Source organism: Vipera ursinii (assembly GCF_947247035.1).
Source record: "Vipera ursinii genome assembly, chromosome: 1".
Taxonomy (NCBI): Eukaryota; Metazoa; Chordata; class Lepidosauria; order Squamata; family Viperidae; genus Vipera; species Vipera ursinii.
Genome location: NC_139512.1, coordinates 339,844,762 through 339,865,547, shown reverse-complemented (window position 1 = coordinate 339,865,547; position 20,786 = coordinate 339,844,762). Strand labels below are relative to the sequence as shown.

The window sequence follows — 20,786 nt, the reverse complement described above, 5'->3', positions numbered from 1 at the left end:
AGTAATTGAGGTGCCAATACATACAAAGAGAATCGGCTGGGTAGCACGTCTGAGGCCTTGGTTGCAACCTGGCATTGGCAATTAACTGAGGCTTTTGCCTGGATTATTCCTATGAAGCCTCTCTGTGCACTGATTCTGAAATGCACCTCAATTCTCTGAGTCACTCCGACAGGTGAAGTGCAGGAAGACAAAGTATACCTTAGGCAAGAAAGGCTTGGAACATCTCCAGGACCATAGCGAAGGGTATTCAAGCTATCTGGCGGATAAAAATTTCTTGGATTTGCAGGACTTTTTCTGGGCAGGACCAAGTGAGCTGCCTGGGGCATCATTGCATTTTGAACCAGCTGTAGCTCCTGGATGGTCTTCAACAGTATGCCCAATATTCAATTGTGAAGTGACCAAAGCATGGGTGGCCTCTGAGTTGTCAAGGAAAGGGTGCAACTGGGGCACAAGGTGACTCTGTGAAAAGGCCCTCTCGGTTATAACTACCACCTGTTCTAGGCACATTATAGTAGCTGCAAGTCTAGGAAGACCCCCATCAGTCTTGAATGAAAAAGTGAAACGTATCAATATTTTCTCTGTTCCAAGAGAATAGCTCCTCCAAAGGGAATAGGGAATACATATGTAGGATATAGTATCTTTTGCCCTTGTGTTATTGCTGCTTTATGAGCTGCATTGGTCACCAATAAAGCCCTTCATAGAATAGGGCAGTGGTGGTGAACCTATGGTACATGTGCCAGAGGGGGCACTCGGAGCCCTCTCTGTGGGCACACGTGCCTCGCTCTTTGGCTAAGTTTTCGCAGGAAAAAGCCATTTCTCAAGCCCCTTCCTAGCCTCCAGAGCGAGCGCACCATTTTCAGCTTTGAATTATATCAAATCTGACACCAGAAACAAACTAACAGATGACCTGAGGGCTGCATGTGTTGCTCTCAAACTTACAAAGTATAAGCCAAGGTTAGACAAATTATCAGCATGCATACAACAGCAAAAATCACATTAATTGTTCAAAAGCATGCCAAAGGCAAACTTTTACCTTTCAATAAAAAGTTGTTTGTATCATTGAAAGCTCTGTTATTGTGTTTTTTTTAAGACAAAAGATGTTAATGTACGAGTTTTTCTAAACTAAAGCCTCAGTATTCAGATTAAATTACCGTGTTGGCACTTTGCAATAAAGAAGTGGGTTTTGGGTTGCAGTTTGGGCACTCATTCTCTAAAAGGTTCACCATCACTGGAATAGTGACTGGTTATTTAAGCGACTGCCTTTCTCCAATTATTTCTGCCAATCTGGTATGATCGAACAAAGTGGATGCGTTCCTGGTCCCTTAAATTAAACACTGTCATCTAACAGGACCGAGGAAGCGTGCCATCTCTGTTCGATCCCTACTCTCTGGAACATCCTGAGGTCAGAATGTTTGTGGAAGTCCTGTCAATTTATTTCCCTGAATTTTGTTTCTGTAATTTTATCTGGGTATCCTATTTCTTTTAAATTATGTATTCCTTGAAATATGGTAAGCATGTTTTTGGAGTCAGAAAGCTTTGAAACCCAATCAATAAATAATGACAATCATAAAAAGAGTTTTTCTCTAAAGCTAGACCACCCATCCTCGATCTAATTCAAGAAGCCAGGAAGGAATAAATGAACACACAGAAGATGCTTCTTTCAGCTAAGCAGCACTCGTGACTGAAGGCTGTTTCATCACAGCAGCCCCTGCCTCCCCCCCCCCCGCCACTACACAACCTCAGAGGGAAGAAGACACAAACTATATTGTTTCCAATCTGAGAATCATTTCTCCCTAACAGCTTTAACAGTATTTCACGGATGCCAGCAAGAGCCAGCATTTCAAAGCAATGTGTCTTTCTTTGCACAGGAAACTGGTAGAGCAGCCCACCCTCATATTGTGGCAGAGAATTAACCCCAACTTAATGACAGGGCAGAAACATATTTGTGCCTGAGTGGCAGAAGGGAGAATATATTAAACTCTATCAGATTAAAGGAAGGGAAAACCTATCCTATTCAGTTCAAAGGAATCGAATTTCATACTGGCTTACAGTAATCAAAAACTATCTCTATTGCTAACCCTAGTGCTGGGAGCCAAAATGGTATTGTCTTCCCTTCCAGCATCCTCAAAGCATAATTGTACTTACATTGGAACAAAATCTCAATCTGTTATCCACATATCCAGTTTTATACAGATCTTGTTTTAAAGTAGCATTATTTTCCATTTCTTTTACTTTGAAAAAGATGTATTTATTAAATTAATTCATATAACCATTCAACTGACATGTGACTTCGGGTGATGTACACATACAAAAATATTAAAATAATAACATGTTGCACCCAGGTAAACTTTACACTACCAAAAACAATCCAAGAATAATCAGGTTGGATACAAATTAATTCACCCACTACCAGGTTAAACAACAGGTCAAAAGACTTCTAAATAAGGCGATCTAAATAAATAGGGTGATCCAAATCTCTCTGGTCCATAGGGCGGATCTCATGACAAAGAAGCTCATCTTCTGGGTCCTATCATCTGCTTGAGTGATGGGACTAAGAGAACGTCCACCCCATCAGATCTTATTGGAAGACAGAAGTAATCAGGAACAGCTTGTGCTGCAAATAACTAGGCCCTTATGCTACAAAGTTTTAATTAACTGTGTCTTAGGATTTCAAGATTCAACTGTTTATTTGCCATTCCCTGTGAAAGACATATCATTTTTTCTAGAGGAAAAAATGTCTAAACTTTGCATTTATTCTACAATGAGAAGAAATACACGTTTCTCTAGTGGGAAAATGGCTTTGCATTTTTAATTCCATCTGATTCTTCCTCTAGGATTTTTCTTTGACACGTCACTTGTCAACCCTGAGTGTAACTGGAAGGAAGTGGTGCTCTCCATTCTAAAAATTGTAGCAATTCTTCTATTTCTGCTTCCCAGAGAAAGTGGGAAGAATAACTCAGTTTTCATCCACCAATCACTAGAAAAAAAAGAATCTTCACACATGCAATGGTCTACTTAAACCACTTTAAATGCGATAGATTCAATTCCTCCATCCCATGAGATCTATTTCTGCCCCAAACATGTCCAGCAATAGGCCGCAGAGCCAGAGACAAATGCAAACAGAGAATTCCTAGGGGGACCAGACTGCCAAACCTGCTCAGAGAGATTACGTGATCACGCCCTGGTCAGAATCAAAACCAAAGTTCTGACAATACCAGTTCAGACTATACTTCACTCATCATTGTACACCTTGCAGAAACCTCTTTGTCAGGCCAGGTGCTTCAATACTGTCTCTGCAAAGAACCAAATGCCTCCACCAAGCTTTTAGTACATTCTTCTCTTCTGTGCAATCTGACTGTGATCAGAGTGCAGTAACTCATGGTTAACTATGGGTTTTTTTTGCGGGGGGAGCCCTCAATTTTCAGGATTGGAATTCCACAAGAAACAAACTAACCAGATAGATTAGTTCATACACAGTAGGAAAAATGTGGCTAACCAGATTCCAATTTAGTGTGTTGTGGGAACCAAGACTAACACAAGACTCCTCTTTGCCTGTTTAGATCAGAAACATTTCCTACCTTGAATTTAAAATATTCCAGGGCATGCCAATAGCCCAGATGCTGCATGGGGCTGAAATCTGGAGATGGGATAAGGAGATTATTTTTCAACTGGAGGCAGTCTAAAACATCTTAATAAGGAAGATCTTGGGGCTCCCCAAATCACCTCCATAGCTAATCTAGAATAGATGTTGGGTTACTTTCCTTTGCTGTCAGAATACATCATGCATTGCTGGGGCACTATAAGAAACCAGAAAGTCTTCAAGAATCTACCTTGCCAAACTTTGCTTTCTCCATCAATGGACTGCACTTTTGTCACCGATCCCAATTCAACTCTTAGAAAGCAGAAAACATTATTTTTTTTATATGTGGTGTAGGGTGTTGGCCTAGAAACCATAGACTGTGTGAGTTCTAGTCCCACCTCATGCATGAAAGCCAGTTGAGTGACTTTGGGCCAGTCACTCTCTCTCAGCCCAACACACCTCACAGGGGTTGTTTTGTGGGGAAAAGAGGAGGGGGAAGGAGTAGTAGGCATATATGTATGCCACCTTTATTTACTTATAAAGTCACCTTTAGTTCTGCCACGTTCAGTTACTTATAAAGCAATAAAAGCAGGATAAAAATAGAATAAACATGCTACTGCAACACAGATTTTAATCATTATAAAAACATAGAAGCCTCTCCTAGTACTCAGTTAATATTACCAACATCTCAATCAGAAAGTATTTTATATCCATTTGCAGACTATGCCTACAAATATCTTGAGGGGAGATTTTGTAAACACTTTGTTGAACAGTGACTCTGTCCCCTTGGTGTCTAAGTGAAGGGTACTATTTCACTTTGTCTTCCATTGTCCCATTTACAATGAGATTTTGACATTATTAATGGTAAACGAATTGAAGAGCTTGGACTCAAATGGCTAAATTATGTTGCAGATATGTTTAACTTTAGTAGCCAGATTGCTACTTTTGCTCTGTTGTCATTTAAACTCAAGTTCTTAATCATAACCCTGGTTGTATCCTGTTTTGGCCTCTTTGTATCTAACAATCTTTATTTTATTTTGTTCTATTGTATTTTATGCCATGTTACAATGTTATGACCTATAGTTACAACAAGAAATCTTAGTCATTTTACTTGACTCCCAACCATGAACTACTAGGAAATTCCACCAGATATCTATTTGAAATCCTGGCTTGATACCATTTTTCATTTGCAACAATAACTCCCGCCACTTCTGCTCTATCAAATTCTTTAATAAGACATCGCTTTACAGAGACAGCCAATGTAAAATATTCTCAGCACCTTGTGGATAGTTACACTCTCCCTGTCCAACACTGCCTCACAGGTCTCTTATTCTAGGGAAACATAAGGGGAGGGGGCACTATATACCTGCCTCAAACTCCTGTATGAATGGTAAGCAGTAACTCTAATAAATACAAAATGTTCATTTTGTTTTATTACTGGTTTTATTTTATAAGTGGTGACTGACTATATCCACCCTATTAAACTGGCTCACAGTGAAGACAACTCTTAACTTTTTTCACACAGAACCTCCATATTTCTCTCCCAAGGACAGCAAATTCCTTTTCCAGCTATTCCCATCTATGCTTTCAAACAGAGACCTTCTCCTCCCTCCCCAACCAGAGAAATATCTTGTGTGTTTTTGCACACGCTCACCTCACATCCCCTTCCTGTTCCTAAAATTCCCTCCAACTCTTCCACCTGACCCCAAATTCCCTTAAAAGATATTTATGGAAAGAAGTCCAGCCTCTCTACCTCCCCACCACCACCAACCATACCTGCCATCTAACCAGTCCCAAACTTTCTCCTCCCGTATTTTTGCTCACTTTCCTCATTTTCCCCCAACACTTCCAATTGCAAACTGTAAATTCCTCGATGGCAGGGGGACTTGCCCACCTTGTGATCTTTTGATTGCGGCTTATAAAACAGGAGCTATTAAGGCCTGCAGAATAGGCGAGGGGCAACTAGGACCATCTCCCCAAGATAGATAATTATTCCTCTTCTCTCCCCCCCCCCTTCCAATCACCTTTCTACTTCCCTCCCCAAGCAACGATATCACACTTTTCTTCCCGAGAACAGGAACCTGCAAGCTCCACCCGGGAAGGGAGCCATTCTGACTGGGGAGAAATTATGCTATTATGCTATTCGCCTTTCCCACCTCGCCAGTAAGGAACCCCCACCGGAATGCCAAGGGGGGAAAAAGCCGACCCCCGCCCTCATATCAAGCCCTTGGTCGGCAACCTCGGCTCTTTTATGACTCGTGGACTTCAACTCCCAGAATTCCTGAGCCAGCTATGCTGGCTCAGGAATTCTGGGAGTTGAAGTCCACGAGTCATAAAAGAGCCGAGGTTGCCGACCCTACCCAAGGGAGGAGCAACTCATCCTCTCCCCCACCGCCGCCAATTCCTCAATGGGCGGAACCACAGCCCATCCCCAACTAACCTACCACGAAGAGGGGAGTCTTCGAACAGACCTGATACTGAAGGAAGGACGACGACGACGGAGGAGGAGGAGGAGGAGGACGAAGTAGTAACGGTCAGAAGCAACCGTAAAACCGCCTGGCTTGGGAGGAGACCGGAAACCGGGCTGTCTGGGAAGACCGACCAACGATATGCGCCACGCCTTCCTGCTTAGAGCGTCCGCAGCCACAGAGTTTCGGTGGCCTAGATCGGCACGCCCGTTTTCTTCCGGTCCTATTCCTGCAACGGAGGAACGTCGTGCCATAAGGTTAGATGCGACTGCTCGTAAACTGCATTGCATTTTTTAGCTTTCCAGACCGAAGTTTTGAGCGTAAAGAGGGTTTCCTCATATAAACGTATGGGGCATTTTTTTTCCCAACATCAAGAGCGACTGTTCTCCCGCGGGAGAGTCCTCCCAACGGAATCACGCCTGTTTTGCCCTCTTGTAACTCTATGGTAAAAGGGACGCGGTGGCTCAGTGGGTTAGGATGCTGAGCTTGTCGATCAGAAGGTCGGCAGTTTGGCGGGTCGAATCCCGAGTGCTGCCTAACAGAGTGAGTGCCTGTTACTCGTCCCAGCTTCTGCCAACCTAGCAGTTCGAAAGCACGTAAAAATGCAAATAGAAAAATAGGGACCACTACAGTGGGAAGGTAACGGCATTCCGTGTGCTTTTGGTGTCTAGTCATGCCAGCCACATGACCACGGAGACGTCCTCGGACAAGCGCTGGCTCTTCGGCTTTGAAACGGAGATGAGCACCGGCCCCTAGAGTCGGAAACGACTAGCACGTATGTGCGGGGGAACCTTTACCTTTTTAACTCTTATGGTGTGGTAGAAGCAAAACTAAAGGAAAGTCTAGCGCGGCCTGGATTTCTACGGCGCTGAACGGCAAGCGGTAGCAGCAGCACCGGGGAAGCGGCCGTGCACGGAGGGCGATTGAAGTGGGGGGAATCCTGACCTGTCCCTCTCCAGCACATAGGGCGCAGAAGTGTAAGAGCATCCTTGTAATGGCTTTTTTCTGCCAGAATGTGGGCTCTAGCCCTTGCCGTGATCACAAAGCAATTTAATGGCCATAGTCATTCATGGCATCAGGCGGCTTCCCTTGTGGATTCATTTGGTCTTAAGAGTTTTATTTATTTTTATTTATTTTTTTTATTGAATTTATATACCGCCCTTTCCCGAAGGACTCAGGGCGGTTTACAGGGTATAATTTTTAAAACATTAATACAAAAATTAAGACCAATTTGAAAAAGGTTAAACTACCGTAAGTCCCTGCAACAGGTAAAACCCCAGTTAAAACCCAATTAAAACTCAGCCTGAGCTGGAAAGCTCGAAGAGCCAGGTCTTCAGGTCTCGGCGGAATGATTGAAGGTCGGGGGGCAGTCCTAAGCTCCGCAGGCAGCTGGTTCCAAAGGGCAGGCGCCCCCACAGAGAAGGCCCTCCCCCTGGGTGTCATCCGCCAGCATTCTTTGACCGGCGGCACCCTGAGAAGACCCTCCCTGTGGGAGCGCACAGGACAAAGGGAGCTTGATGCTGGCAGCAGGTGTTCCCTCAAATATCCTGGACCCAAGGATATTTGATTGCAGCGTCCTCGGGGTTTGCATCACGCTCGCCTAGTTCACCAAGTTGATTTGTTTACAGATAGTCCTCGATTTGCAACAGCTCGTTTAGTGACCAGAGTTGCAACAGCACTGGAAAAAAAGTGACTTATGACCATTTTTCACACTTATGACCATTGAAGCACCCCACGGTCACGTGATTTACATTCGGATGCTTGACAACTGGTTGCAGTGACCCGGGGTCATATGATCACCTTTTGCGACCTTCTGACAAGCAAAGTCTATGGGGAAACCAGATTCACTTAACCACCCTGTTACTAATTTAACAGCTGCAGTGATTCAGTTAACAAATGTAGCAGGAAAAGATGTAAAATGAGCAAAACTCATTTAACAAATTTCTCACTTAACAACCTAAATTTGGGGCTCAATTGTGGTCATAAGTGGAGGACTACATGTATTTCAGCAAGGATTTGAATCCAGCTCTCTTTCTGACCCTACCTGCAACACACCTTTCAGAGAAATGCAGCGGCCTTGAATTCCCTCAGATTTCTTGCAGGCTCTTTTCCTGGAGAGAAAGGCTTGGGTGGGGGATTGACAGGATGGAGGATGGCTGTTGGTGAGGAAAACGTATGAAGCAGCAGGCAAGATTTGGAGTAGAAGATTTGGAGACTGGGAGCTCTAGGCCTCCCTAAGGCATAAAAGATGGCTGGGCAACTTTGGGCCATTCATTCTGCCTCAGCCCAACCTACTTCACACAACTGTTGTGGGGAAAATAGGAGGCAGAAGTATTAAATATGATTGCCACCTTAAATTATATATTGAAAAGACAGAGGGAAAAATCTGAAGAAAATGATAGATATAAGGTACATTTGTGCAAAGTACTTACTCATGGTTAAACTTGGTTGACTCGGTATCACCTCCTTTGCATGGCAAGGTGGACTATGTGCTAATCATGGGTTTTGTGTTCACACAGCATATTAGGCTAAACTGTATATGATATGTGGCTTGGTGCATCCAGCAACTACGAAGAGCCATGCCAGTCTTATATACATCTTCATTGTCCTTGAGGGAAATAGCATACTGTATTAAATAAACTTGAAACAACATTAAAAAAAACCAAGATCATGGCATCTGGCCCTCTCAATTCCTGGCAAATAGATGGGGAAGAAATGGAGGAAGTGACAGGCTCCAAGATCACCACAGACGGGGACTACAACCAAGAAATAAAAAGACGCTATGACACATTCGGCAGTTTGACACCCCTGTTCTAACAGAAGAGAATATTTATAGCTCAGAGTTGAATTGTGGAGTCCTTGATGCTCTCTGAGCTTGGTGGTGATCTTGCAGATATTTCATTACCCTTGCACTGATGGTATTACCCAGTTGGGTAATGAGACGTCTGCAAGTAAACCACCAAGCTCAGAGAGCAGCAAGGCATCCACAATTAGCACCATGAATGCACTCAGGAGCCTATTTTCAATCACCACAGTTCACAGTGACACATTTTATTTTCCTGGGCTCCAAGATCACTGCAGGTGGGGACTGCAGCCGAGAAATTAAAAGACGCTTGCTCCTGGGGAGGAAAGCCATGGCAAATCTAGACAGCACACTAAAAAGCAGACACATCACCCTGCCAACAAAAGTGTGCATAGTCAAGGCTATGGTCTTCCCAGTTGCAATGTATAGCTGTGAAAGTTGGACCATAAGAAAGGCTGAGCGCCAAAGAATTGAGGCCTTTGAACTATGGTGCTGGAGAAGACTCCTGCAAGTCTCTTGGACTGCAAGGCGATCAAACCAGTCAGTCCTAGAGGAGATCAACCCTGACTGCTATTTAGAAGGCCAGATCCTGAAGTTGAAACTCAAATGCTTTGGCCACCTAATAAGGAAGGAAGGACTGACTGGAGAAGAGCCTAATGCTGGGAAAGATTGAGGGCAAGAGAAGAAGGGGACGACAGAGAATGAGGTGGCTGGATGGAGTCACTGAAGCAGTAGGCGTGAGCTTAAATGGACTCCAGAAGATGGTAGAGGACAGGAAGGCCTGGAGGAACATTGTCCATGGGGTCGTGATGGGTCGGACACGACTTTGCAGCTAACATTAACTTGCCATTTTTCAATCAAATTAGAAATGAAAAGATCAATAATTTAAATATATCCATATATCATTCTAGACAGAAAGTTTGAGGGCTTTTGTAATAATGTCTTCTAAAACCCATTTCTGTTTTGAATTATTTTGGAAGGTTTGTTTGTTTTTATTCCAGAAGAGACCATGGCAGAACATGGAGCTCATGTCACTGCCATCTACCCATATGTGGACAGGCCTTCTATATTTGAAGTTGTTGCCCAAGACAGTTTGATGACTGCTGTGAGACCAGCATTTCAGCATGTGATCAAGGTGAGAAGAATGGTTGGTAAGTGAGTATTGAGGGAAGGATAACCATTAGTTTTCTGGGCTTATCTAAGGTTGAATAATGGTCAGAATAATGAAGGAAATATGAAAGCATGGAAGGACTGGAAAAAAATTGCATGCATATGTGATGTCCCATCTTTTTTACAGTTAGATTTATTTCAGGTATCAAATAAAGAAAATCCTGCCTCAGACCTTGCAGTTAAACCAGGATAATTGGATCAGTGAGTTTCCACTAAACTTAAAATGGAAGTCTAGATTATATAATCTGTAAATTAAAATTTGTGGCTTAGAATTTTTTTCATTTTTCTGCTGAAAATAATTAAAGCAAATTTCTATTTACACATCAATGTGGATTCCAATTTATAAATATGGCCATAAAACTTTCCAAAGATTATGAAATTTGAATTTGAGAGAAGAGTAAATTATGAAATATTGTAATAGTATTATGTTATTACTGTATTTTAAATCTGTTTTTGTGTTTGTGTGTATGCTAGCTATATCGTGTTTTTAGATCCTGGTCCTGATCCAGTAATGGAACACAACTTCTAACTCCACATAGCCCTCATCTTGAAAAAGGCTGTGTTATCTTGCAACAATCGCAAAGCAAAAAATCCACAAAGTAGCCAAAACAAAATGTTTCAAACATCAATAAAAATCTCTTGACACATTCAGGTTTATTACTCTTACCCTTGATTGTCTTTTGTACTAGGTATTGGCTGAATCCAATCCTTCATATTATGGTTTCCTATGGCGCTGGTTTGATGAAGTCTACACCATCCTGGATCTTCTACTCCAGCAGCATTACCTCTTCCGGTGCAGTGCTTCATTTTCTGAAAATTTCTATGGCTTGAAGAGAGTTGCACTGAAAAGCAAAAGGAATCAGCAGAGATCTTTGGCCACTGCTGGACTATCCCAAAAGCATCATTGGAAATCTCTCTGCTTGTTGGTCCTTGTTCCATACCTGAGAACTAAACTGGAAAAGTTGATCTCCCGTCTCCAGGAAGAAGACGATTATTCTATCCATCCTCCGTCATCCTGCTGGAAACGATTTTACAAGGGCTTCCTGGCTGCCTACCCCTTTGTGAACATGGCTTGGGAGGGCTGGTTTCTGGTGCAGCAACTATGTTACATTCTGGGGAAGGCTCAACACCACTCCCCACTGCTGAGACTGGCTGGTGTGTATTTGGTCAGGCTGACAGCAGACGATCTGCGGGCTTTGGAAAATGTACATGTAGCCGTTGGTGGTGTCCTGCAGTCATCAAACAGGTGAATAGAAATGAAAACCCTAAAACAGCCACCCCTTGCTGTTTTTGCTTGCTTCTTTCAATGGTTGGGTATATTTATATATTCACAATGTTTGTATATCAACTAAAAACTAATACTCGCCAGGCAGTTGATGATAAAAGTGTAGACCATAAAGATGAAAATTTAAGAAAAAGATCTTATGATTACTACACCTGGGAAAATTTAAGAAAGAAACGCATCTTCAACTAGCACCAGAAAGATTGAAATAGGTCAAGACTCTCTAAAATCTTTTATGCAGGCAGTCCTTGACTTACAACCATGATTGGGATCAAAATTTCCATTGCTAAGCAAGGTGGTTTTAAGTGAGTCACACCTAATATTATCTTTTTTGCCATGGTTGTTAAGCAAATCACTGCAGTTGTTGAGTGAATCATGTGACTGTTAAGCAAATCCAGTTTTACCCATTAACTTTGCTTCCTGGAAGCTAGCTGGGAAGATCGCAAATGGCGATCACGTGACCCTTGGAAACTGCAACTATTGTAAATACCTGCCGGTTGCCAAATGCCCAAATTTTGATCATGTGACTCTGGATGCTGTATTAGTCATAAGTGTAAGAACTGTTCATTCATATTTTTTCAGTGCTGTTGTAACTGAGCAGTCGCTAAATGAATGGCTATAAATCAAGGATTACATATACCTCATTTAGCAAGTACACCTGGAGAGTAAAGTCATGGCTAAGATTTTTTTCGTTTTTGAGGATCACTTTCTCTAACAGTCATTTGAGAGCCCTCTATTGAGTTGGAGGGCCAATTTTCTGCTTACAACTTTTTTATACTGTTTTTCCCCCCTCAAACTAATCTTACAAAAATTTGGGTGTGCGTGTTATACCTCTAGTTGTTAAATGCTGGAAACCAGGTATTTGGATGAATAGCTAATCATAGTTGCATCTCAGGGATTTATGGCTTTTCTCAGATTGCCTTTTGTACTGTAACCCTGGATTTGCGTCTTAAATGTTTTCCACGTTTCTTAATAATAGCATGAATTCGGTTAATTTCTTTTTTTATATCTTGCCCCTTTCTGCAGCATGAAAGAGCAAATGAAGTCAGCTGGGAAAAAAATCCTAGGGGCCCTGGCTTTCTCCCTGTCCACTGGCCTCTCTGTGGGCATCTTCTTCCTCCAGTTCTTGGAGTGGTGGTATTCGGCTGAGAATCAGGAGACCATCAAATCACTGACTGCTATGCCAGTCCCACCACCACCTGTGCACCTGGACTACGAGACTGATTCACCTCTTCTGCCAAAGCTCAAGACAATGTGTCCATTGTGTCGTAAAATTCGTGTCAACGATACAGCCCTCTCCACTTCTGGCTTTGTTTTCTGCTATCGCTGTGTCTACTCTTATGTGAAGCATCACCAGCGGTGCCCCATCACTGGCTATGCCACTGAACTTCAGCACCTTGTCAAACTATACACCCCTGAAAACTGAGAGGTCCATCCTTTGATCTTTATATAAAAACTGGAATGGTACATTGCAGAATTGGGTGTTTTTTTCTGATTATAAAAAGGTAAAGGTTCCCCCGCACATGTGTGCTAGTCGTTTCCGACTCTAGGGGGCGGTGCTCATCTCCGTTTCCAAGCCGAAGAGCCAGCGCTTGTCCGAGGACGTCTCCGTGGTCATGTGGCCGGCATGACTAGATGCCAAAGGCACACGGAACGCTGTTACCTTCCCACCGTAGTGGTCCCTATTTTTCTAATTGCATTTTTACGTGCTTTCGAACTGCTAGGTTGGCAGAAGCTGGGACGAGTAACAGGCGCTCACTCTGCTACGCGGCACTCGGGATTCGACCCGCCAAACTGCCGACCTTCCGATCGACAAGTTCAGCGTCCTAACCCACTGAGCCACCGCGTCCCTTCATTTCTGATTATACTAAGCGTGTTTTTTTTGTAATAGAGGGGTTAACTTTTAAGGGTGTGGTTACAGGTTATACTTACTGTCAACTGTTGTCTTTGAGCTCTCTCTCCTAATTGATCCCCCCCCTAGTATCTATAAAGTGAAAACAGGTTAGCTGAGAAAGATTATTAGATAGAAAAAGGCCCAACCTGCTTCTTATCTGTATGACTTGAGGCACATTTCTAGGGGTAAATAACTTTTCATAGAACCATTTGGTCATTGACTGGCCAGCTCAGAGTTGCAGGCCAAGTTGCAAACAGGGTTTAGAAAAAAAATAGCTTTGCTTTAATTTGCTTTACATGTAAGCATAAAGTCATGCATTTAATAATGACTATTACATCATAAATTATTACAACATTTGAATTGGAAGAACCATCAAGGCACTTCCAGGTTGAAAGGATTAGTCAGTGATATCACCGTTGCCCATGGGGCGGCCAAGGAAGCTCCTTTTGTGTGTCTGGTATTTTCCCACCAAAGTGGTACCTATTTATCTACTTGCATTTGTCTGCTTTCGAACTGCTAGGTGGGCAAGAGCTGGGACAAATTGACAGGAGCTCATTCCATCAGGCAGCTGGCTCTTGGGTGTTGAACTGCTGAGCCATCGACCTCTCAACAGTCTTCTGACTCGGCATTCTAATCACATGAACTATTGTGGCCTCCATAATAAATTGTATGTTGATAACTTTCAGCTGCACACTGCTGTAAGTGATCATAAAAAGATAGTAAAGCTTCTGAGAGCAACCTGAGCAGCTAGTATTTAAACTTTTGGCAGCAGCAAGGTAGCAGTTGCCATCTATAAAGCGTTCACAGCAAGGGGCTGGGTTATTTACAAGACCTTGCCTTCCTTGTTTCAGTCCATCCCACCAGGTCCAACTGGAAGAGCCCACTCAGGGTCCTCTCAATTGAAGAAGTGGGCCTACGTCCACTGTGACCTAGGAAGAGTGCCTTTTCTGCCATAGCACCTGCCCTCTGGAAATCCATATTCCTCAATATATTATATTAGCCAATATATTATATTAGCCCTGATGCTGCTGGTCTTTTGCAAAGCACTGAGATCTGGATGTTCTCCAGAATATTGGGGTTGGAAAGGGTAGCCTATGAAATGAGATGAGATTGTATTGTTCAGTTTATTGGGTTTTTAGCAACCACTGTAGGTTCTTCATATTTTCTTGATAATTGTTTTGGGCATTGTTTTAATGTTAGCCACCCAAAATCACAGCTGTAAGCCATATAAGTCAAATGATACATTCCTCAAAATAAGACGCACAAGAAACTGTTTAACAGAGATTATATTTAGATATCACGATAAACATTGACATTTTATTACAAAAGCTTTTATGTTGCTTCAACCAGTTTTTACTTTAAGAGGCTCTATGGGAAGAACAAGCCTAGATCATCCTGGGGTTTGGGTTCTTCTAATTCTTCTGAAACAAGCACAAGATGATAAGCTTCTCTTTGATTAAATGAAAGATGGGTTTGGTAAATAAACATAAAACAAGATTACGAATCCAAATCCAACATACCACTTTGGGAACTCAACGGGATGCTTGAATCGTTAAATCCTGGGTCATTTGAGCCAGATGTTTGGCATCTTGTCTTGCCCACAAGTTCATTCAGATCCGAGGTTAAATTCTGAGCTGTGGAAACTCTCAGGATAGAGTGGAGCTGTGTATCAGTGAGAAGACTTCTGTGTACACTTTTGTTCACCTTCATCGCAGAGAAAAGTTGCTCACACAGGTATGTACTGCCAAACATGCAGAGCGTTCGAGCAGCTTGTAGGCGAAGTTGGGGCATCATTTCAGGAATGAACCTGGTGAACCATGCGGGCCCTACAGAGTCATACTTTGCCTTAAATGTGCTGTTACATTGGAGTTCTATCAGCTCCAACTGGATGTTTACGGGTGCTTTCGCCACTTCAACTGCAAATGGATTACTGAGCAATTCAAAATTGAATTTCTGTGCTTCAAAGTCAAAGCGACGTGTAAACTCCATTTGAAGTTTACGCAGCTTATCAGCAAAACGAGCATATGAGAACACAGCGGTGAAGACCTGGTTTGTGATTATTTGGCAACAGGGAAAGTGACTCAAGTTTCCATGCTGTATTTGAGTCTCCCATAGTCGCAGCTTAAATTGAAAGGCTTTCACTGCACCATACATGTCCATGATCACATGGTCCCGTCCCTGAAGCTGAAGGTTTAGGGCAGCGAGATGCTTGGTTATGTCACACAGAAAAGCTAAATCACATAGCCACCTTTCATCCCGCAGTACTGTGGAGCATTTTCCTTTACTTTCCATGAACTGACAGATTTCCTCACGCAACTCAAAAAATCTACTGAGCACTTTTTCTTGATTTAGCCATTGCATCTCTGTGTGACAGGGAAGATCACCAAGTTCAGAATGTATTTCCTCCAAAAAAGATTTGAATTGATAGTGATTTAAGCCTTTGGCTCTTATAAAGTTAACTGTTTGTGTTACAGTGCTCATTACATGTTCCATCTTCAGGGTTTTGTCACATAGTGTTTCCAGGTGTATGATGCAGTGATAAGCTGTCAGCTCACCTGTGCAATTCTCTCCCTTCATCTTCTCTCTTATCCTTCCCACTAATCCACTCTTTTCCCCGCACATTGAAGGTGCTCCATCTGTTGCCAGACCTATAAGTTTGTCCCAGGGCAGTTTCATGTCATTTACACATTTAGATACTGCTTCAAATATGTCTTTTCCTGTGCTAGTGCCATGCATAGATTTAATATCCAAAAGTTCCTCTGTAACGCATAACCTTGAGTCCACTCCACGGATGAAGATTGCCAGCTGTGCCGTGCCAGTGATGTCAGTGCTCTCAACCACAGCAAGGGAATAAGCAATGAAATCTTTTCCTTTTTCAGTCAACTGTCCTTGTAAATCAGTGGCAAGCTCAGATATCCGATCAGCAACAGTATTTCCGCTTAGGTTTACATTCAAAAATGCTTGCTTTTGGTCTGGACACAAGACTTCGCACACTTTAATCATGCAGTTCTTCAAAAACTCCCCCTCTGTAAATGGCCGGGCTGATTTAGCTATCTCTTCTGCGACTATAAAACTAGCTTTCACAGCAGCTTCATTTTGTGATTTTCTGAACATATGCTGCTGTGACATCAGTCTCTTTTTAAACTCTTCCACCTTCTTTAGCTTCTCCTGTATGTTCAAGTTTTTGAAATTGTCCTGATGTTTCGCCTCGTAGTGCCGTCTCATGTTATATTCTTTAAGTACAGCCACATTAGCTCCGCAAACAAGGCACATGGCCTTGTTTTCAACGTTAACAAACAGGTACTCTGCTTCCCACCTTTTCTGAAAGCACCTGTTTTCAAAATCCACTTTCCGTTTGGCCATTTTGGGGATGGTGGTTAAATATCAGTATAGGCACGCAGGTCTTCTTCACTGTAGATGTTGTATATATGGAGTATGAGACTGCACAGAAAGCTCAAAGTCCCAGGTGCTGTGTGAGGCGAGCAGTTGTGAGCGCTCTAGGTATCCACTCTGGAGGCTCAATAGGATGCCGTGAGTCTGAATCTTCTGGGGTATAAGAAGGTTGCACTCTTCGCGGCACTCTTAAGGTCCCAATAACCTGAGACCAGAGAATCTGAGCAGTAGAGAGACCGAGACACAGATCTCTCGCTCGGAGGGGCAGCAGCAATTCGAAGGAAGCCTGTACACTTCAGCAGTGCACGGCTTGTGTTTCCTGGCGTCTTTGGGGAAAAGTTTGCAAAGGGAGCGGCTACTCGTGGGAAAGTTCAGCACAGATGAAGGAAGAGGACGGAAAGGCGGTGAGGCAGGGAGGGGTGAGAACTGAAGAAACACAAGATCCAAGCACCTTCCGTCCTTTCTTTACTTCCCTCGCCAGCCACTTGCTTTCAAGCAGAGGGCGCTTTAGCCATGCCCGCCTGTGATTACTGCTGCTGAACAGCTCCACACGTTGGAGGCTTCAGCTGCCTGTCCTCTGCTAGTGTTGCTGCCGCTGACAAGACACCTGAAGAAGTGAGGAGGTAACCATTCAATCACTCCTACTAGTTTGCTTGTGGGCTAGATCTAAACACATCACAGGCCGGATCTGGGCCTTGAGTTTGACACGTCTGACTTACAGTGTTTATATAGCTGTTGTTCGTTGTATGCAAATCTTGCAACTCTGTCCTCTGCTACTCGAGTCCTTTTTAGATAGAATAGAGTGTTGCTAGGAAGAATCCTTTTGACTGCCTCTGGTCATGTCAACAGTAAGCCATCACCTGTAGAAAAGAAAATCCAGTTGTTACAGTCTTTAGAGAATAAATCTTGGGCCTGATTCACCTGTGCAAGAATCCAAATCAAAGCATCACCTCCCCTCTACTACATCTAGGGAAGGGAAGTCAACAACCTCCTATTATGCTGCTTTTATTGTTACAAGATTTTTCAAACTAGCATCAGCAAAAGTTTATAACATAATGGAAACAGTGCCCAAATAACCACATCACAGAATCAAGAGTTGGAGTGACCAGCATGGTCTTCCCTTCCAACATGCTCAAGCACAATTGTACTTACATTGGAACAAAATCTCAATCTGTTATCCACATATCCAGTTTTAAAGTAGCATTGTTTTCCATTTCTTTTAGTTTGAAAAAGATGTATTTATTAAATTAATTCATATAACCATTCAATTGACATGTGACTTCGGGTGATGTACACACACAAAAATATTAAAATAATAACGTGTTGCACCCAGGTAAACTTTACACTACCAAAAACAATCCAAGAATAATCAAGTTGGATACAAATTAATTCACCCACTACCAGGTGAAACAACAGGTCAAAAGACTTCTAAATAAGGCAATCCAAATAAATAGGGTGATCCAAATCTCTTTGGTCCATAGGGCGGGTCTCATGACAAAGAAGCTCATCTTCTGGGTCCTATCATCTGCTTGAGTGATGGGACTAAGAGAATGTCCACCCTATCAGATCTTATTAGAGGACAGAACTAATCAGAAACAGCTTGTGCTGCAAATAACCAGGCCCTATGCTACAAAGTTTTAATTAACTGTGTCAGGATTTCAAGATTCAACTGTTTATTTGCCATTCCCTGTGAAAGGCATATGTTTGCATTTATCCTAATGCTCCTTTTCTACAATGAGAAGAAATACACATCTTTCTCTGGTTGGAAAATGGCTTTGCTGTGAGAAAGAACTAGTTTCCTTTGCATTTTTAATTCCATCTGATTTTCCCTCTAGAATTTTTCTTTAATACATCACTTGTTAACCCTGTAACTGGAAGGAAGTGGTGCTCTCCATTCTAAAAATTGTAGCAATTCTTCTATTTCTGCTTCCCAGAGAAAGTGGGAAGAATAACTCAGTTTTCATCCACCAATCACTGAAAAAAAAGAATCTTCACACATGCAACGGTTTACTTAAACCACTTTAAATGCGATAGATTCAACTCCTCCATTCCATAAGATCTATTTCTGCCCCAAACATGTCCACCAATAGGCCGCAGAGCCAGAGACAAATGCAAACAGAGAATTCCCAGGGGAACCAGACTGCCAAACCTGCTCAGAGAGAAGATTACATGATCACGCCCTGGTCAGAATCAAAACCAAAGTTCTGACAATACCAGTTCAGACTATACTTCACTCATCATTGCATTTAGCACATCTTGCAGGGACCTCTTTGTCAGGCCAGGTGCTTCAATATGGCCATTCACTGCTGGCAATTATTTTTGCAATTCAATATCACAAAATAATATTTCTAGGAAAATAAAGTCAATGTTACTAATTTTAAATTGGGGGCATAAAAAGCCAGGGCACCACTAATCTCCTAATCAGCCACTTTCATCCAGCTTTCTTTGTTCCTTGGTGGTAAACAACCACTGGTCCACCCAACCGGGTGGATTGCCGGCGGGTGACACCCAGGGATAGGGCCTTCTCAGTGGGGGCGCCTGCCCTCTGGAACCAGCTGCCAGTGGAGCTGAGGACTGCCCCCGACCTCTGATCATTCCGCCGGGGCCTGAAGACCTGGCTCTTTGAGCTCTCGGGCCCAGGCTGAGGAGAATTTTTTTTTAATTGGGGTTTTAATTGTACAGGGTTGGTTTAATCTTTTTAAATTGGTTTTTTAACTTTTGTATGATTGATTTTTAACTCCCTGTAAACCGCCCTGAGTCCTCAGGGAAAGAGCGGTATATAAATGCAGTAAAATAAATAAATAAATAAACCTCTGGGACCCGCCTTTACTGTCCTTGTCACGTGACTCTTATTTTGTGTTCCTACAATCCGCTAAACCAGCATTTCTCACTCTTGACATTTAAGATGTGTGGACTTCAATTCCCAGATTTCTGGCTGGGGAATTCTGGGAGTCGAAGTCCACAAATCTCAAAATTGCCCAGGTTGAGGACCACGGCTTTCTTAACTATAGTTTTCTTGAAAATACTCTAAATACTAAGTTCAGTTTACCGCATAAGAAACTATAAAGCTTAAATATAAGCCACACTGGTATACCTACCACACATTCATCAGATCCCGCGTTGCTCCGACATTTTAAAGTCTCTCACCAAGGAAGGGAAGAACTTCTGAACGAGGCTGCTGGCCCCACCTAAAGCAGTATGAATCATACTTCCTGTTTCCGGTCACTCACCGTCTCTAATCCTTTTTAACTTCAACTCCCAACAATCATTGCGGTGAGGGAAATATCACATTTTCTCACGAGAGTTTTTATACCCCGGATCAAGGGTTCAGTTTGGTGGGCACGTGTTCTGTTTCAGCTGGTTTCTCCTCCCCGCCAATAAATTCTGTAATCACCAAAATACCTTTGAAAACATTCTGTTTGATATATTTGTGCAACGTTCACGTAACGGAGTGATTGTTTAATAAAAATTGGCAGAATTTGCCTGCACATTTATCAGCCAGCCAAACTAAGAATGAGATTCTTAGACTGTTTGGCAAAACGAGTCTAGGTTTTTATAGCTTTGAACATATGTATTGCAATATTATTTAGCTTATCTATAAAGCCACATGCTACTAACTAAGACTTTAAAATCAATAAATTGGTGTTTTGAATTTAGTAAAATATTTAAAATATTTTTTAAAAAATCAGGTAGCAAAGACGTTCTAAGGCACGCTGGCTGAGGAATTCTGGGAGTTGAAGTCCACAAGTCATAAAAGGGCGAAGTTTGAAGACCCCTGTCCTAAAGCAAACATTCGAAAAATCCAAAATGGAGAAAATAAAGTCTTTTGCAGACTTGTGCAGCTGAGGAAAGATTTAAGCCACATTTAATAAAGTGGACTGGTTTACCAAACTATTTTCATGATAAATCTATAGTCTTTAAGATACTGCAGGTGTTTTATGGTTGGGAAGGACACGATGATTTGCTTGATAAATGAAGAATGACTAGGCTGGGGCTAAAACAGTAAAGAATACAACCTCTAAAAAAATGGGGAGGGGATTTCCCTTATTTGGTGTCCTACCAGTGGATTCCATGATCAATGCAGTAGAGGTCTAATATCATCATCAAATTTTTTTCTCCTTAGCCAGAAATGTAGGGGAGACAAACAGGAAAATGCCTTCCCCTTTAAGTTTGATTGAATGTCATTGCCAGGTGGG

At 42.5% G+C, this 20,786-nt stretch overlaps 3 protein-coding genes across 6 annotated transcripts in view; 1 reads left to right on the top strand and 2 right to left on the bottom strand.

Annotated features, from left to right (window-relative positions):
- AP2B1 (adaptor related protein complex 2 subunit beta 1) overlaps window positions 1-6,159 on the bottom strand; it is an 81,747-nt gene extending 75,588 nt beyond the window's left edge. For both annotated transcript variants that reach the window (XM_083351528.1, XM_083351530.1), the window contains exon 1: window positions 6,052-6,159. The gene's annotated coding sequence lies outside the window, so the exon portion shown is untranslated. The remainder of the gene's footprint in view (window positions 1-6,051) is intronic.
- A 698-nt stretch (window positions 6,160-6,857) lies between these two features.
- Window positions 6,858-12,780, top strand: PEX12 (peroxisomal biogenesis factor 12). The gene is made up of 4 exons (XM_083358829.1): window positions 6,858-7,025; window positions 9,853-9,986; window positions 10,711-11,267; window positions 12,330-12,780. The coding sequence occupies exons 2-4, from the start codon at window positions 9,861-9,863 to the stop codon at window positions 12,727-12,729; spliced, it is 1,083 nt and encodes a 360-aa protein (XP_083214955.1). The 5' UTR covers window positions 6,858-7,025; window positions 9,853-9,860; the 3' UTR covers window positions 12,730-12,780.
- Window positions 12,781-13,254: 474 nt separating this feature from the next.
- Window positions 13,255-19,750, bottom strand: LOC310632221 (general transcription factor II-I repeat domain-containing protein 2-like). Of its 3 annotated transcripts, none has more exons than XM_083349278.1 (3): window positions 19,689-19,750; window positions 14,718-17,450; window positions 13,255-13,893 (listed from the first exon to the last, which is right to left on the bottom strand). In XM_083349278.1, the coding sequence occupies exons 2-3, from the start codon at window positions 16,558-16,560 to the stop codon at window positions 13,880-13,882; spliced, it is 1,857 nt and encodes a 618-aa protein (XP_083205404.1). In that variant the 5' UTR covers window positions 16,561-17,450; window positions 19,689-19,750; the 3' UTR covers window positions 13,255-13,879. The 3 variants fall into 3 exon arrangements, with proteins under 3 accessions (XP_083205404.1, XP_083205403.1, XP_083205402.1); XM_083349277.1 differs by lacking the exon at window positions 13,255-13,893 and having other exon boundaries at window positions 13,917-17,197; window positions 17,310-17,450; XM_083349276.1 differs by lacking the exon at window positions 13,255-13,893 and having other exon boundaries at window positions 13,917-17,450.
- Window positions 19,751-20,786: the final 1,036 nt, after the last annotated feature.